We start from the raw sequence: 18,087 nt of genomic DNA on the forward strand, positions 1-18,087 counted from the left end.
CTGTGTGCCTAACAATGTTTACTGTGGGTATTGTTTTTACTTTACAATGTGCCAGTTTTTACTCCCTGGGGATAAAAATCTTATCGCTGTTGACTGCAGAGAGCTCTGTATTGTTTACCAACACCGGCTTCTGTCATTCGCTCAGCCGTTCAGCGGGGTCTGGCCATAAATCATTGGCCAGGACCCGCAGATCGGCTTGTGCTGTAGCAAATGACAGCACAGTTGAACTACTTTCACATTGGGGCGGTGAGAGCGTCAGCGGTAAAGTGCTGCTAGTTTTAGCGGCGCTTTACCTTCCTTTTAGCTGTGCTTTTTGGCCGCTAGCAGGGCGTTTCTAACCATCACTAGCCGAGGAAGGGATTAATACCGCCCATGTAGCGCTGCTGCTGAAGTGTTATGCAAGCGTTTTCGGCAGTGCTGCCCATTCATTTCATATACACACCGCTCCTCCACCGCCACCAAAGATGCTGCTTGCAGGACTTTTTTTTAGCGTCCTGCAAGCACGCCGCACCCGTGTGAAAGCACACTGGAGTGACAAGGGAGGCACTTTACAGGCACTATTTTTAGTGCTAAAATGCCTGTAAAGCGCCTCAGTGTGAAAGTGGCCGTAGGGTGGCGGACATGCATGCACTAGCCCCCTACCCGCAAACGCAAATCCCATATATTTACGTGATCCTGCACAGCCAAGCCTCACTGTAGCAGTAAAGCTACAGGAGCCGGTCGGCAAGTACCTATACATATTCCGTTCCCGAGGGACCACAGCGATCGCTGCGGTCTTCTGGATCCTGTACTGAGAGGCTACCCTTCTGCATAATTAATACAAGAGCGTCCTCACCTGCATTACAACAGAGACAAGATATACATAGGTAGATTCACAAAGCGTTAGGCCGGCTTATCAGTAGATAAGCCGACCTAACTCTGAATCTACGCCGGCGTTTGTTTAAGTGTATTCTCTAACAGAGATACACTTAAACATATCAAAGATAGGACGGCTTGTGCCGTCCTATCTTAGATTGCAATGTTTTGGCTGACCGCTAGGTGGCGCTTCCATTGCGGCCGGCGTAGATTATGTAAATTAGCTTTTACGACGATTCCCGAACGAACGCGAGCCCGCCGCAGTCGATTAACGTCGTTTCCGTAAGGCCTTAGGCGGCCTAAAGTTATTCCACCTATGAGGTGGAATAACAATGTTAAAGTATGGCCGCCGTTCCCGCCGCGAGGTTCGAATTTTTTACGTCGTTTGCGTAAGTCGTCCGTGAATCGGGAGTTACGTCGTTTACGTCTGCGTCAAAATCAATAGGCCCGTACGGCCTACTTAGCCGCAATGCGCACTGGGAAATGTAGTCGCCCGGCGCATGCGCAGTGTCAAAAAACGGCAAAAAACGTGAAGTCAAGCCTCATTTCCATACAACACGCCCCCCTCCAAGTCATTTGAATTAGGCGCCCTTCTGCATAATTAATACAAGAGCGTCCTCACCTGCATTACAACAGAGACAAGATATACATAGGTAGATTCACAAAGCGTTAGGCCGGCTTATCAGTAGATAAGCCGACCTAACTCTGAATCTACGCCGGCGTTTGTTTAAGTGTATTCTCTAACAGAGATACACTTAAACATATCAAAGATAGGACGGCTTGTGCCGTCCTATCTTAGATTGCAATGTTTTGGCTGACCGCTAGGTGGCGCTTCCATTGCGGCCGGCGTAGATTATGTAAATTAGCTTTTACGACGATTCCCGAACGAACGCGAGCCCGCCGCAGTCGATTAACGTCGTTTCCGTAAGGCCTTAGGCGGCCTAAAGTTATTCCACCTATGAGGTGGAATAACAATGTTAAAGTATGGCCGCCGTTCCCGCCGCGAGGTTCGAATTTTTTACGTCGTTTGCGTAAGTCGTCCGTGAATCGGGAGTTACGTCGTTTACGTCTGCGTCAAAATCAATAGGCCCGTACGGCCTACTTAGCCGCAATGCGCACTGGGAAATGTAGTCGCCCGGCGCATGCGCAGTGTCAAAAAACGGCAAAAAACGTGAAGTCAAGCCTCATTTCCATACAACACGCCCCCCTCCAAGTCATTTGAATTAGGCGCCCTTATGCCCGCTCGTTTTAGGCTACACCGCCGTAGGTTAGCAGGTAAGTAGATTGTGAATGACTACTAGCCTAACTAATTTACGGCGGTGTAGCCTAAAAAGGCTAGGCTAGGCAGCCCTAAATTTAGGCCAATGTGTGTGAATCTACCTAACAGTACCTATGCTCAAATCCCAAAAGCTTGTACTTGTATTTTAACGATCAGGTGCTAAAGGGGTGTGACCGCATGTTAATACTACAAATTCTGGATGGACCCTCTGCACACTGCTATGCACCCTTTCCAGCAAACTATGCAGAGAAAAACATGGATCTTTAGTTCACACACATTGCAATACATCTTTAAGCTGGCCAACTGCTTCAATTAATCCCTCCTACGGCCAGTCCTACACTGCTCTGCCACTGCTATGTTACAGTGGACACCATGCCAACCTGGGGCATAATGTTGGGGAGAGCTACAAGGTTCAGCTACCTGATAGTTTAAATACATGTCCAAGCTATTGGGATTTGTGCACAGGTAAATCTTGTCTTGACCTGAACCTAGAAGCTCTCCCTCACCTTGTGTCTTTATGCCCCATGTTGGCTACCATGCCCAACTGCACCAGATTCTGAGTGCTCCAGTTTTATTAACCCATTCAGATCTGCGCTAGAGCCGAATGACGGCTACAGCGCAGACCTACTTTGCCAGGAGGGTGTCAATAGACGTCCTCCCGTGCTCGAGCGACACGCTCCGTGATCAGCGAGTCTGAGACTCCCGACCCCTTACCACGCATGATCAGCTGTGAGCCAATGGGGGGGAAAAAAGCAGATCACCGGTGGCTGTCAGAGGGACGTCGGTCCCGATCAAGGAGAGCAGCCTCCGCCTCATCTGTGCCTATCGGTGCCCACAGTCCCACCTATCAATGTCACCAATCAGTGCCTCTCAACAGTGCTGCCCATTGTGTTACCTACCAGTGCCCATCGGTGTCACCTACCAGGTCCCATCAGTGCCGTCTTATCAGTGGCCATCAGTTACTGCCTTTTTGTGCCCATCAGCACATGTCATTGAAGGAGAAAAATTACCTGTTTGCAAAATTTTATCACAAGCTATGAAATTTTTTTTATTTAATTTATTTCCGTCTTTTTTTTTTTGTTAAGCAAAAAATAAATACCCCAGTAGTGATTAAATAACACCAAAAGAAAGCTCTATTTGTTAAAAAAAAAAATGTTAAACATTTATTTTGGGTACAGTGTAGCATGACCGCGTAATTGTCATTCAAAGTGTGACAACGCTAAAAGCTAAAAATTGGCCTGGGCAGGAGGGGGGTTTACGTGCCCAGTAAGCAAGTGGTTAAATATAACCTATTGTGTCTTTTTGAAGTAAAGCTAGCCTAACACTATTAGATTTTTTATTTTTTGTTATGTTCAGCCAGTGGACTGAGAAAGCTTTGTCACATCAATGATGAAGAAATGTGCCTTTCCCCTCTGGGGCATTCTGTTGTGACAGCTGCAACCACGGCTGTCAGAATACACTGATCAGTGGCTGATTAAGAAACATTTTCTAACATGTCCCTTAAACAGAAATCAGAGGGTCCGCTATTTTGAGTGGAGACTGTCGCACAGTTTTTTGTCTGCCAGTGTCCATTCCTCCTGTAGGCGAGAGCAGGGCCGTCTTAATAGCATCATAGGCCCCTGGGCAAAGTAATGCTCTGGGGCCCCTACAATGGAGACAGTGCAGGTAAACAGGCATCAAGTAGGTAGGAGGCAGACAAGCGGAGCTTCCCCTTTTGGGTGGAGATCTGCATTAACTACATGAACAATCATTCTGTACAGCAAATACTACATACATAAAGTGACAATGATGCTAGATTGATGCCCCCAGCACTCTGACCCCTCTACGCCCCAGATATCCCCCCAGCACTCTGACCCCTCTACGCCCCAGATATCCCCCCCAGCACTCTGACCCCTCTACACCCCAGATATCCCACCAGCACTCTCACCCCCTCCACACCCCAGATATCCCACCAGCACTCTGACCCCCTCTACACCCCAGATATCCCACCAGCACTCTCACCCCCTCCACACCCCAGATATCCCACCAGCACTCTCACCCCCTCTACACCCCAGATATCCCCCCAGCACTCTCACCCCCTCTACACCCCAGATATCCCCCCAGCACTCTCACCCCCTCTACACCTCAGATATCCCCCCAGCACTCTCACCCCCTCTACACCCCAGATATCCCCCCAGCACTCTCACCCCCTCTACTCCCCAGATAACCCCCCGGCACTCTGACCCCTCTATTCCCCAGATATCCCCCCAGCACTCTGACCCCTCTATTCCCCAGATATCCCCCCAGCACTCTGACCCCTCTACTCCCCAGATAACCCCCCGGCACTCTGACCCCTCTATTCCCCAGATATCCCCCCAGCACTCTGACCCATCTACACCCCAGATTTCCCCCCAGCACTCTGACCCCGCACTCTGACCCCTCTACACCCTAGCTATCTATGCTTTGGTAAGCGTGCAGGGGCCCCCCATGCAGCTGGGGCCCCTGGGCAGTGCCCAGGTGTGCCCTCTCATTAAGACAGCCCTGGGCGAGAGTCTAACCCAAAGGTTTATGACTTCTTGTGTTCCTCAAAGGCCTCCAAGAAACAGATTTTATGATTGGTACAACAGTGTATACTGCTATGGAAACTCTAAAAAGGAATTGATAATAAGCCAGCAACAAAATCAGCAATACTTTCCTGCTACTCGTTTAGGTGAAGTCTATACATCTGCTTAATACAATTGCATTATCCACTAACCTCAGCTTTTCATATCGCAGCAAAGAGCCCTTGACTGTGCACAGGGTGGAGGGATTCCAGGAACGAAGCTTAGAGACTACTTTCTAATTATCTGTACAGGATGCTATTAGAGATTGCCGCAGCAGACTTGTACTTTTCATTAAGCAGAGCGCGGTGCAGCACATGGTACTAAACGGTTTGTTGAATTCCCTTCCAGCTGAGAGCGGCTGCCCAGACACCACATTTATTGAAGACGCCGTACAAGAGCTCCTCAAGACCAGGCGCATCCTCAAGTGTTCTTATCCCTACGGATTTTTCCTGGAACCCAAAAGCACAAAAAAGGAAATCTTTGAACTCATGCAGGTGATGTTTGTTGTAGTTTCATGGGGCTGAGCTAATTAGGCCACTAAAGATTGGTAATTTGTGTATTTATCTGTATATTTGGAGAGAAAAAAATTACACGCATCAGCAGTCTATGTGCTGTGACAGGAAGTCAGGTAAATCTGTGGGTGTTGTCACAGACGGGAGATACATTTCTGCCTTGTTTAGACAATACAGCAATTGTTATTAGGCGTCGGCTGCAGAAGCAGCCAGAAATGGTTTAAGGGCGTTGGAAGACTTCAGCTGTTCAGAATGAGACAATTAAGGCCTCTATAAGTAATCCAGAGGATTACCACTGATTTGCTGCATCCTGAGGCTTCGTGATTGACGTTTTTCCCGAACGGCGCATGCGCTGTCCGTGGAATTTCCCAGTGTGCATTGCTCCTAATACGCCGCAAGGACGTCATTGGTTTCGACCTGAACGTAAATGACGTCCAGCCCCATTCATGGACGACTTACGCAAACGACGTAACTTTTTCAAATTTCGATGCGGGAACGACGGCCATACTTAACATTGGTACGCCGCACTTACGCCACCATATAGCAGGGGTAACTATATGCTGGGAAAAGCCTAACGTAAACGGCGTAACTGTACTGCGTCGGCCGGGCGTACGTTCGTGAATTCACGTATCTAGCTCCTTTACATATTTCGATGCATAAATCAGCGTACACGCCCCTAGCGGCCAGCGTAAATATGCAGTTACGATCCGACGGCGTAAGGGACTTACGCCTGTCGGATCTAAGGGAAATCTATGCGTAACTGATTCTATGAATCAGGAGCATAGATACGACGGCGCAACTCAGAGATACGACGACGTATCTGGAGATACGCCGTCGTATCTCCACTGAGAATCTGGCCCATAGTGGGTTTTTTTTGTTTTGTTTTTTAAATTGTTGCTCTGTTTTTTCAATAGCGCAAAAAATAAAAACCACAGAGGTGATCAAATTCCACCAAAAGAAAGCTCTATTTGTGGGAAAAAAAGGACATCAATTTTATTTGGGTACAGCGTCGCACAACCGTGCAATTGTTAAAGCGACGCAGTGCCGTATCGCAAAAAATTGCCTGGTCAGGAAGAGGGTAAATCCTTCCGGGGCTGAAGTGATTGTAAATCGGAGAGATAAAGTCGGAGACAGAGGGCAGTCATACTAAAAGACAACAAGAAGTACTTTAAATTCTGCTACACCCCGTGTTCTAATCATTGGCACCAAAACCTGGAATCCCAAATTCTAATTTCATGCATTTGAAGTGTTGGTAAATGTAGAAATTTATTTACATTTATTTTCCATATGAGAAATCTGCATTTTTGTTTATTTTGGATTTTAGATCAGTTTTAGGTGTCATTTGTTCATTCACATCATTTTGTATCTGCAGGCACTATTTTAATCAAAATCTGTTTGCCTGTTCAAATATAAAATAAAATAAAATAAAAGTCAACAGTTTCTATGGGAGGGACTTATTTTTTCACATGACTGTAAGCCTGGGAGGTGTCCCAATTACACTTTGAGGGAAGAGCAGACGGATGTGTTGAGGAGCACTGCCTACAGTTTCCCTTTTTGTTTCCCTTCTACAGACAGACCTAGAAATGGTAACAGAAGATCTGGCTCAGAAGGTGAACAGGCCTTACTTGCGCACCCCTCGCCATAAAATCATCCGGGCCGCGTGTCTGGTGCAGCAGAAGCGACAGGAGTTTTTAGCGTCGGTGGCACGCGGAGTGGCTCCAGCTGACTCTCCTGAGCAATCGAGGCGAAGGTAAGCGTTAATGCGCTTGGGTGATTTTGTTGATGCTTGGAATTCCTCAAGTGAAGTACAAAGTAATTGAGATTGGGCAGAATTCATTTAGGTAGATTCACAAAGAGTTAGACCGGCTTATCAGTAGATAAGCCGACCTAACTCAGAATCTACGCCGACCTAAGTTTAAGCGTATGCTCAAACAGAGATACGCTTAAACCTATCTAAGATACGACGGCTTGCGGCGTCCTATCTTGGATTGCAATATTTTGGATGGCCGCTAGGTGGCGCTTCCATTGCGGTCGGCGTAGAATATGTAAATGAGGGCATACGCCGATTCACGAACGTACGCCAGGCCGACGCAGTACTTTTACGCCGTTTACGTAAGAGATAGGCCGCGTAAAGTTAGAGCTAGGCTCTAGTGCAGGGATATGCAATTAGCGGACCTCCAGCTGTTGCAAAACTACAACTCCCATCATGCCTCTGCCTTTGGGTGTCATTCTTATGGCTGTCAGTGTCTTGCTATGCCTCATGGGACTTGTAGTTCTGCAACAGCTGGAGGTCCGCTAATTGAATATCCCTGCACTAGTGGAATAGTAATGTCAAGTATGGCCGCCGTTCCTGCCGCGAAATTCGAAAATGTTTACGTTGTTTGCGTAAGTCGTCCGCGAATCGGGATTTACGTTGTTTACGTCCACGTCGAAATCAATAGGCCCATACGGCGTACTTAGCCGCAATGCGCACTGGGAAATGTAGGCGCCCGGCGCATGCGCAGTACCCAAAAAACGTGAGGTCAAGCCTCATTACCATTAAACACGCCCCCCTCCAACCCATTTGAATTGGGCGCCCTTACGCCCGCCGCGTTTACACTACGCCGCCCTAAGTAAGGAGGTAAGTGCCTTGAGAATCATGTACTTGCCTCTCTTACTTAAGGCGGCGTAGTGTAAACACGCTAGGCTACGCCGTCTTAAAATTGCGCGCCCGTACCTGAATCTACCCAATTATTTACAAATACAACAGATCTAAAGTAGAGGTCCGTGCTAGAACTGCTTAAAGGGGTTGTAAAGGTTAGTTTTTTATTTTCTAAATTGGTTCCTTTTAACTACTTGCCTACCAGCCGCCGCAGTTCTACGGCGGCAGGTCGGCTCCCCTGCGCGTAGCCCGTAGCTATACATCGACTCTCTTAGCGGCCACTAGGGGTGCGTGCCTGACTCCCGTGCCCGGCGGGCGCGATCGCCGCCGGGCACCTGCGATTGCTCGTTACAGAGCGAGGACCAGGAGCTGTGTGTGTAAACACACAGCTCCCGATCCTGTCAGGGAGAGAAATGCTGATCCTCTGTTCATACAATGTATGAACAGCGATCGGTCATTTCCCCTAGTGAGGCCACCCCCCTACAGTTAGAACACACCCAGGGAACATACTTAACCCCTTCCCCGCCCCCTAGTGTTAACCCCTTCCCTGCCAGTGGCATTTTTTATAGTAATCCAATGCATTTTTATAGCACTGATCGCTATAAAAATGCCAATGGTTCCAAAAATGTGTCAAGTGTCTGAAGTATCCGCCATAATGTTGCAGTACCGAAAAAAAATCGCTGATCGCCGCCATTACTAGTAAAAAAAAAAATATTAATAAAAAATGCCATAAAACTACCCCCCGCTATAACTTTTGCGCAAACCAATCAATAAACGTTTATTGCGTTTTTATTTTACGAAAAATATGTAGAAGAATACGTATCGGCCTAAACTGAGGAAAAAAATAGTTTTTTTATATATTTTTGGGGGATATTTATTATAGCAAAAAGTAAAAAATATTATTTTTTTTTTTTTAAATTGTCGCTTTATTTTTGTTTATAGCGCAAAAACTAAAAACCGCAGAGGTGATCAAATACCACCAAAAGAAAGCTCTATTTGTGGGGGAAAAAGGACGCCAATTTTGTTTGGGAGCCGTTTGTATGTTTTTTTCTTTGTCCTAATTTGTCACTTTCTGTTCCTCCTCAGTAAGCTGTTCTGGCTGACTAACCCCCATGGATGATGGGGGCAAGCTTACTGAGGAGGAACGGGAAGTGAGAAATTCAGACAAAGAAAAAAAACATTTAGAAGGGAAATCGAAGGAAAAGGTAAGTGAACCAACAATGCACTATCTTAAAGGAACCTATTTAGAAAAAAAAAAAAACGAACCTTCACAACCCCTTTAAATTTAAAGTGTCACTAATCCAACATCATAAAAACTATCAATAAATGGTGTATTGCATGCTGTTCATACTCAGTCGCCATGAGATTTGTTTTCTGTATTCCTCAAAACTCCTGTTCCCTATCTCCACCTTCTGTTCATGTCCCCAATTCAGCTAGGAAGTTTGCAGCAGTGGTGGCAACTCTGCACATGCTCAGTTTTCAGTGAGTTTCTATGCTGAGCATTTCCTCCCTATCACATCTGAACAGCCCATGTGACTATAGAGTCACACATGTGGGTGTATACACAGTGATAAATGACAGCCCACTCCCTCCTCCTCCATGCCCACAAACCAACTAAACACAATGGGGGGGGGGGACATTACATGTAGATTGATGGAGGCTTCACCTCCCTCTTATTCTAAGGCAAAGGCTGAAGGGGCGTGACACAGCCTTTGACTGGCAGAAATCTGCCCACACCATGTTATTTCTACAAAATAATAAAGATTTAATTTTAAATATATTTGTATGCCAATTTAAAACCGTTTATTGATATTATTTATTTTTACTCCATATTCCAAAGGCTTTTTTTTTTAACATGTGACCAGCAGCAGAGGACCAGAAGCTCCTCCTGCTTATGTTTCCTGGCTGGGAGAGAGCTGGGTCATGTGACAGCTGTATATTGATTAGGAAAAAAATACTTATTTTTTGTATTTCAAATAATTGCAGTGCCATCATCCCATATACAGAAAGAGAGGGGACAATGTAAATCTATGTGTGTTTTTAGTATCGCTTTAAAACTGCTCTCATCTCCTCCTTCTCACACCTATACGAACTACATGTGGTTTAAGGCAAGTTTTTACCACCTGCCCCCTTTAAAGCGTACCACCAATTTTTGAGAGGTGGTCTTAAACAAAAACATTGTACATCGATGGAGATGGCTAAGAGGCACGACATTGTCTCATTCTGGGTGTAGCATTAAGGCCATGTCTTTATATCATTCTGCATGATCTGATTTGTGCTATTTTCTGATCTCCAGTGTTTGGATAATCTCATTACACACATTAATTACACATTGACGAGACCTTAAATTGGCTTCATCGGTCATGTGTCTCTACTCAGCTAGGACTCTACTCCAAAAATAGTCAGCAATACCTCCTCATATCGTCGTCTAATCTTTAATGCCAAATTCAAGTTATTTTAGAACAGAGACTTCATCTACCTTGTCAATCATTTATGGAAATGTTTCTTCCTGCAACAGCACTTGAGATATTTTACTTTATTTACACTGGTTGCACTGAGGTCTCTTGTTACCTGTGCAGGGCCACCATCAGGGGGGTACAGGCAGTACACCTGTAAGGGGCCCGGAGGTCCCCAGGGGCCCGGAGGCCCACATGGCCCCAGATGCAACCCCCCCCCCCCTTTTTTTTTTATTATTTTTTATAAAAAAATATATATTTTTTTAAATATATTTTTTTTTGTTTTTTTTTTTGTTTTTTTATTAAAGGGACAATGGGCCAAATTCTCAAAAGAGATACGCAGACTTAACTCCATTTTTCTAATTTTACACGGCGCGTATATTTGCGCGCGATCGTCAAAACGACTTAAGCAAAGATTTCCGTATTTTCAGCCGTACTTAAATTAGTTACACCTGCGCATTCCCGAGCGCAAATTACGCTAGGCTCGCCGCTGTTTTTGATAGGCAAAGATGCAAATGAGGGAGTTAGGGCGATTCTCAGAATTAAGTGTGTGTGCCGTATTTTCCGCCCTGTGTGCACCTGTTAGTTTTTTTGACTAAATTTCCACATTATAAAACCAGCCCTAATTTTACACATGCTGTGGAAGGGTTTGCAGAAGGAAGTGACTAGAGGTTACAGCTCTAGTTGTGAAGGTTGTTGTTTAAAAATGCCAGGACCAGCAATGATTTTGACGGCACTTGCTGCCTTACAGGCACAAAGGAGGAGGAGGGCACAGAGGAGGAGGATGAGGGCACAGGCGCGTGTTTATCGGCCACGCCGTGATATTTGGCAAATGCCAGCTCATGAGGTCATCGGCAACTACCGATTTGATAGGGAGGCCATCCTGGAGATCACCCAACCCCTTCATGAGGATCTAATCGCCCCAACCCTACGTTCCCATGCCCTGACACCTCTTGAAAAAGTTATGGCAACCCTCCATTTTTTATCGAGTGGCTCATTCCAGCGAGCATCTGGAGGTGTGGCTGGGATGGTGCAGTCAACCATGAGTAAATGTCTACATCAGGTGGTCCCTGCCATACTGCGGCGCATGAGCCACCAGTTTGTCATGCCCACCCAGGAGGACCAGCGTGTGCAAGCAATGACAGACTTTTACAATATTGCTGGCTTTCCTAAGATCATCGGGGCGATTGACTGCACCCATGTGGCACTCCAGCCCCCCCATGATACTGAACACCTGTTCAGAAACAGGAAAGGCTGGCATTCGATCAATGTCCAGATGATCGTAGATGCACATGGCCTCATCTGGCACGTTTGTGCCAAGTTTCCCGGCTCGTGCCATGATAGTTTCATCCTAAGGCAGACCAAGATCTACAGAGACTTTGAGATGAACGTGTATGGAGACAGCTGGCTGATTGGTGAGTGACATTGGTGTCAGGTATGCCCCCCCCATGATGCAGACATCACAAGGGGCACATGCATGACTAATATCCTCCTGTCTTTTCCCTTACAGGTGACTCAGGATATGCATTGGGACCCCACCTGATGACCCCCTTTAGGAACCCCCAAACACCCGGAGAACGAAAATTCAATGAGGTGCACATCCAGACCCGGGCTATAGTAGAGCGGACTTTTGGCATGCTAAAGTCAAGATTCAGATGCCTGGACAAGACTGGGGGTACACTATTGTATTCCCCAGACTTTGTATGCAAAATTATTGGGGCATGTTGCATCCTGCACAATTTTGCATTAAGAAGGGGCATGCATGTGGAGATATCTCCTGACCTAACCCCCCACCCAGGCAATCCCCCCCCCCCCCAAACCCCTCTACCCGGTCTGCTGAGGGCCAGGCAATCAGGAGACAACTGTCTGAAGGCATCTTTGCCCAGTAAATGCATCCTAATTATATTTTTGTTTTTGATTTGCAAAGACCAAATCACAGAGATTATGTGACCTTTAAATCTTTATTTTGCTAAATAAATGCACATTACTTATATGCCAAAGAGAATGTTTATTTTTATTTACAAAACGCACATTAATTATCTCACAATGAGAATGCATGAATGCACGTCACTGTGGTCCCTAGCACAGACACATCACATGCACATCGAATTGGATTAGATCCAAGTACCCCCCCCCCTTTGGTACTTGGGAGCAGTAACGCCCCGCCACGGCTCCAATTATGTCACTGTGCATTCATACACCATTCAGGAACCTAGGATGACTTCTCCCTGGTCCTGGGGATCCCTACTCCACCAAAACTGAGGGTGACACCCTTATGTTTTCAGGAATGCCATCCCCCCACATTCACACATCATTCACACACATAAACCAAATCATAAGTACAGTGTAAAAAAAAAAAAAAAAAGTACCCCTGCAAATTAGGGATGTTGCCGAGTGCTCCTTCTGAGCTGCCCACGGGGACGGCCACGGCCGACTGGGGGATCTTCACGGGGGGGGGTCTGTGCAGGGGAGGGAGTATTTTCAGGGGGGGGGGACTGTGCAGGGGAGGGAGTATTTTCAGGGCGGGGGGACTGTACAGGGGAGGAAGCAGCCTCCCCTGGTGTCTGTCCTCCTGCTGGCCTTCCCTCCAAGGCAACGGCTATCCTTGTCAGACAGGAAGTTATGTCAGCCGTATTGGCCTGCACAGCCCGGGTATTGGCCTGCACAGCCTGGGTGAGGGCAGTCACCTCCTGGGCCACACCTGTTGTGGCGTTCCTCAGGTCCCACAAACAGGTGATGACCCCCACGGAGTTGGTGGCCACGTCACCCAGTGACTCCCTCATTGCACCCAGGCTGCGCTCCACCTTGCTCATAGTTTTTTGTATTGCAGACAGACTGCGGGTCTGCCGGACATTGTCCCTCAACAGACTGACCGGCAGACGCACCAACCCCCCCCTGTTTTCAGGGGTCGGCATCCTACTTGCCCCTGAGGCTTGTGGCCTTGGAGGAGGAGTTGGAGTGAGCCATGGGTGCTGCTGCATGTTGGAGGAGGGTTGGAAGGGGCGACCCATGATGGTGGCCTGACTTCTGGGCGCCTGTGGGGTTCCCTCAGGGGATGATTCAAAGGTCATATCTTGGCCCATCATTATTTCCTGCCCAATCAGAATATTGTCATCTTCCTCCCCCTCATCCTCCTCCCACTCAACATCCAAATTAGGGGAGTTGTGGGCACTCCCCTCCCATGGCGAATCCTGCCCTTCTTGGGACTCTGCATGAGCCTGTCTTGGGGGTGGTGCAGCAGCCTGCCCTGATGGGCCTGCAACCTCCTGACCTGATGGGCCAGCAACCTCGTGACCTGATGGGCCAGCAACCTCCTGACCTGATGGGGCTGCCACCTCCTGGGCTGATGGGGCTGCCACCTCCTGGGCTGATGGGGCTGCAACCTCCTGGCCATCTGGGGAGGACACAAAACAATCACAGGTTGTTGGATCCATACACTTGGCACATCTTCCCTTCCCCCACCCACACATGCTAATCACCAGATAGAAATTCCAAAAAATTACCTGTCCTCATAAGAGGATCATTGTCAAAGCCAGGCAGGCCCACCACCTGCTGTGGGTGGAAACACTGGGCCACTGCCCATTCCTCCTCACTCATCCCGACTGGGCAGGGTCCCCCTCCTCCAGTGCCCCTGGTATGGGCATGCAGCGTTGCCAGCTTGTTCCGGGACACGCTCCTCAAGTCATTTTTTTTTTTTGAACTCCAGCGATGGTCCTGGTCTCCCCCCCCCCCCCCCCCGCCGCATTGATCCGATCGGTGATCTTTTGAAGGATCTCCTTCCTCCTGGCCGGGGTGGTGGTGTGGCTCTCAGGGCCATGGAGAAATCGCCCAAATTTAATGACGCCCTGAGCAAGTATATGCTTCTCTGCCGGTGTAAAATTTAGCTTCCTGCGCTTGGGAGCCATGACAGACAACACCCAGCAACAGGGAACTCACCCAAAAAACAAACAACAATACACACACACACCAAAGAAAATACAAACAAGCCAAAATAAAAAATAGACAGACAGCTACTATTAATTCGAAAACAAACAGGCAAAAAAGGAAAACAAAAAATATAAACAAAACCCAAAAAAAAATATTATGAAAAACAAACAGGCAAACAATCAAAACAAAAAACAAATTATCAAAAACAAACACCAACTATACCCTCCAACTCCACAAACACTTTTCTCACAAACCAATCTTACCAACAAACACTGACAAACGTTCAAAGCAGAAGCAACTTGCTTTAGGAAGGGAACACAGGGAAATACTTTTGCAATTGAAGTGTGTTTGACTGGGGCTATTTAGACACAGGGCGATCTTCAAACTAAGTACGCTTGGCCTTTTACCTATCTCACTGATTGCGCTGACCAAAGTTCTGCACATGCGCATTGAGGTCCAGATTCGTGCGCGCATGCGCAGTACGGCCGGCACTTCATTTGCATGGGGTCACGGCTCATTACAATGAAGCACGCCCACTTCATTCCCACTTGCCATAACCACGCCTTACGCATTGAAACTTAAGTTAAGGATGGCGCAGTTTTGTGCGCAAATGCACTGAGAATACGGTAGTTACGACACCAACTTAGGGCGCCGTAACTTAAATGACATAAGTTAGATAATCCTAAATTTACACATGGTTTTGAGAATTTGGCCCAATGTGTGTAAAAAAAAAGATATACAGTGAGGAAAATAAGTATTTGAACACCCTGCTATTTTGCAAGTTCTCCCACTTGGAAATCATGGAGGGGTCTGAAATTGTCATCGTAGGTGCATGTCCACTGTGAGAGACATAATCAAAAAAAAAAATCCAGAAATCCCAATTTATGATTTTTTAACTATTTATTTGTATGATACAGCTGCAAATAAGTATTTGAACACCTGTCTATCAGCTGGAATTCTGACCCTCAAAGACCTGTTAGTCTGCCTTTAAAATGTCCACCTCCACTCCATTTATTATCCTAAATTAGATGCACCTGTTTGAGGTCATTAGCTGCATAAAGACACCTGTCCACCCCATACAATCAGTAAGAATCCAACTACTAACATGGCCAAGACCAAAGAGCTGTCCAAAGACACTAGAGACAAAATTGTACACCCCCACAAGGCTGGAAAGGGCTACGGGGAAACTGCCAAGCAGCTTGGTGAAAAAAGGTCCACTGTTGGAGCAATCATTAGAAAATGGAAGAAGCTAAACATGACTGTCAATCTCCCTCGGACTGGGGCTCCATGCAAAATCTCCCCTCGTGGGGTCTCAATGATCCTAAGAAAGGTGAGAAATCAGCCCAGGACTACACGGGAGGAGCTGGTCAATGACCTGAAAAGAGCTGGGACCACCGTTTCCAAGGTTACTGTTGGTAATACACTAAGGCCCCCCATACACACGAGAGAATTTATCCGCGGATACGGTCCAGCGGACCGTTTCCACGGATAAATCCTCTCAAAGATTTCCGCAGATTTCTATGCGATGGAGTGTACACACCATCGCATTGAAATCCGCGCGGAAATCCTCTGGCGATGACGTGTCGCGCCGTCGCCGCGATTATGACGCGGCAACGGGCGCGACGCTGTCATATAAGGAATTCCACGCATGCGTCAAATCATTACGACGCGTGCGGGGAATCCCTTTGGACGGATGGATCCGGTGAGTCTGTACAGACGAGCAGATCCATCCGTTGGAATGGATTCCAGCAGATGGATTTGTTGTGCATGTCAGCAAATATCCGATCTGCTGGAATCCATCCCAGAGGAGATTTCTCCGCGGAAACAGATCCGCTGGCGTGTACACACCATAGGATCTATCCGCAGAAACCCATTTGCTGGGATTTATCTGCGGATGGATTTTATCGTGTGTATGGGGCCTAAGACGTCATGGTTTGAAATCATGCATGGCACGGAAGGTTCCCCTGCTTAAACCAGCACATGTCAAGGCCCGTCTTAAGTTTGCCAATGACCATTTGGATGATCCAGAGGAGTCATGGGAGAAAGTCATGTGGTCAGATGAGACCAAAATAGAACTTTTTGATCATAATTTCACTAACCGTGTTCGGAGGAAGAATAATGATGAGTACCATGCCAAGAACGCCATCCCTAATGTGAAGCATGGGGGTGGTAGCATCATGCTTTGGGGGTGTTTTTCTGCACATGGGACAGGGCGACTGCACTGTATTAAGGAGAGGATGACCGGGGCCATGTATTGCGAGATTTTGGGCAACAACCTCCTTCCCTCAGTTAGAGCTTTGAAGATGGGTCGAGGCTGGGTCTTCCAACATGACAATGACCCGAAGCACACAGCCAGGATAACCAAGGAGTGGCTCTGTAAGAAGCATATCAAGGTTCTGGCGTGGCCTAGCCAGTCTCCAGACCTAAACCCAATAGAGAATCTTTGGAGGGAGCTCAAACTCCGTGTTTCTCAGCGACAGCCCAGAAACCTGACTGATCTAGAGAAGATCTGTGTGGAGGAGTGGGCCAAAATCCCTCCTCCAGTGTGTGCAAACCTGGTGAAAAACTACAAGAAACGTTTGACCTCTGTAATTGCAAACAAAGGCTACTGTACCAAATATTAACATTGATTTTCTCAGGTGTTCAAATACTTATTTGCAGCTGTATCATACAAATAAATAGTTAAAAAAATCATACATTGTGATTTCTGGATTTATTTTTTTTTGATTATGTCTCTCACAGTGGACATGCACCTACGATAACAATTTCAGACCCCTCCATGATTTCCAAGTGGGAGAACTTGCAAAAAAGCAGGGTGTTCAAATACTTATTTTCATCACTGTATATAAAAAGAAGATATAATATATATATATATATATATATATATATATATATATATATAAATACATTTATTATTTTTATTAAAGGTCCCCCTTTTTTTTTTTTTTTTGTAAAGGACCCCCCCCCCCCGCTTCTCAATTCGCGGCAGCCCCCCGCTTCTCAATTTCAGACGGCAGCACCCCCCCCCCCCCTGGTTCTCTGCTCTAGGGGAGAGGGCCCATGCCTGAAGCTGTGTAAGGGGCCCCATAATTCCTGATGGCTGCCATGTACCTGTGTAACACTCACTCACAGCCTTCACAGGTATGTACTCTATAGCTTTAAAGGGGGTTGTAAACCCTCCTGTTTTTTCACCTTAATGCAACCTATTAAGGTGAAAAAACACCTTGCAGTGTCCGGCCCCCTCGATCCCTCATTTTACTTACCTGAGCCCCAAATTTCCGTTGGTGCGTTCCCGCGTCGCTCTCCACGGCTTCTCGGCTCTTTATTTGATAAATTGATAGTGCAGCCATTGGCTCACGCTGCTGTCAATCAAATCCAATGACGCGGCTGCTAGGGGGGCAGGGCCGAGTCATACACTTGGCGTCTATGGACGCCGAGTGTATGACACAGGAGCTGGTCCGCAAGGTAACCCCCTCGGGAGAGAGCTTCCCAGAGGGGGGTTACCTAATGCAGGGAGGAGCCGCCAAGGGACCCCAGAAGAGGACGATCGGGGGCCACTCTGTGCAAAACTAACTGCACAGTGGAGGCAAGTATGATATGTTTGTTATTTTAAAAAAACGTGAACCTTTAATATCACTTTAATAAAGGGTCTGAAACGATCATTTGTATCGCATCCAAATTATTAAAACTGACCTCCAGCCAAAAATACCAAGAGAAGGAGGAGTAAGCCTACCCATTGAGGCAAGGTTCACACCCATAAAAGACAAATCCAGAGAAATTCCCAGCTCAACTCACCAACCAGTCTGATTACCAACCAAATTAACCCATCCAACAG

The 18,087-nt window shown here is 47.0% G+C and overlaps 1 protein-coding gene across 1 annotated transcript in view; it reads left to right on the forward strand.

The window, feature by feature from the left end:
* ANKIB1 (ankyrin repeat and IBR domain containing 1) overlaps positions 1 to 18,087 on the forward strand; it is a 215,858-nt gene that overhangs the window by 190,458 nt on the left and 7,313 nt on the right. The window contains exons 15-16 of the mRNA XM_040352348.1: positions 5,065 to 5,210; positions 6,800 to 6,978. Coding sequence (XP_040208282.1) covers positions 5,065 to 5,210; positions 6,800 to 6,978 — 325 coding nt within the window. The remainder of the gene's footprint in view (positions 1 to 5,064; positions 5,211 to 6,799; positions 6,979 to 18,087) is intronic.

The sequence above is a fragment of the Rana temporaria genome, chromosome 5 (genome assembly GCF_905171775.1).
Source record: "Rana temporaria chromosome 5, aRanTem1.1, whole genome shotgun sequence".
NCBI lineage: Eukaryota > Metazoa > Chordata > Amphibia > Anura > Ranidae > Rana > Rana temporaria.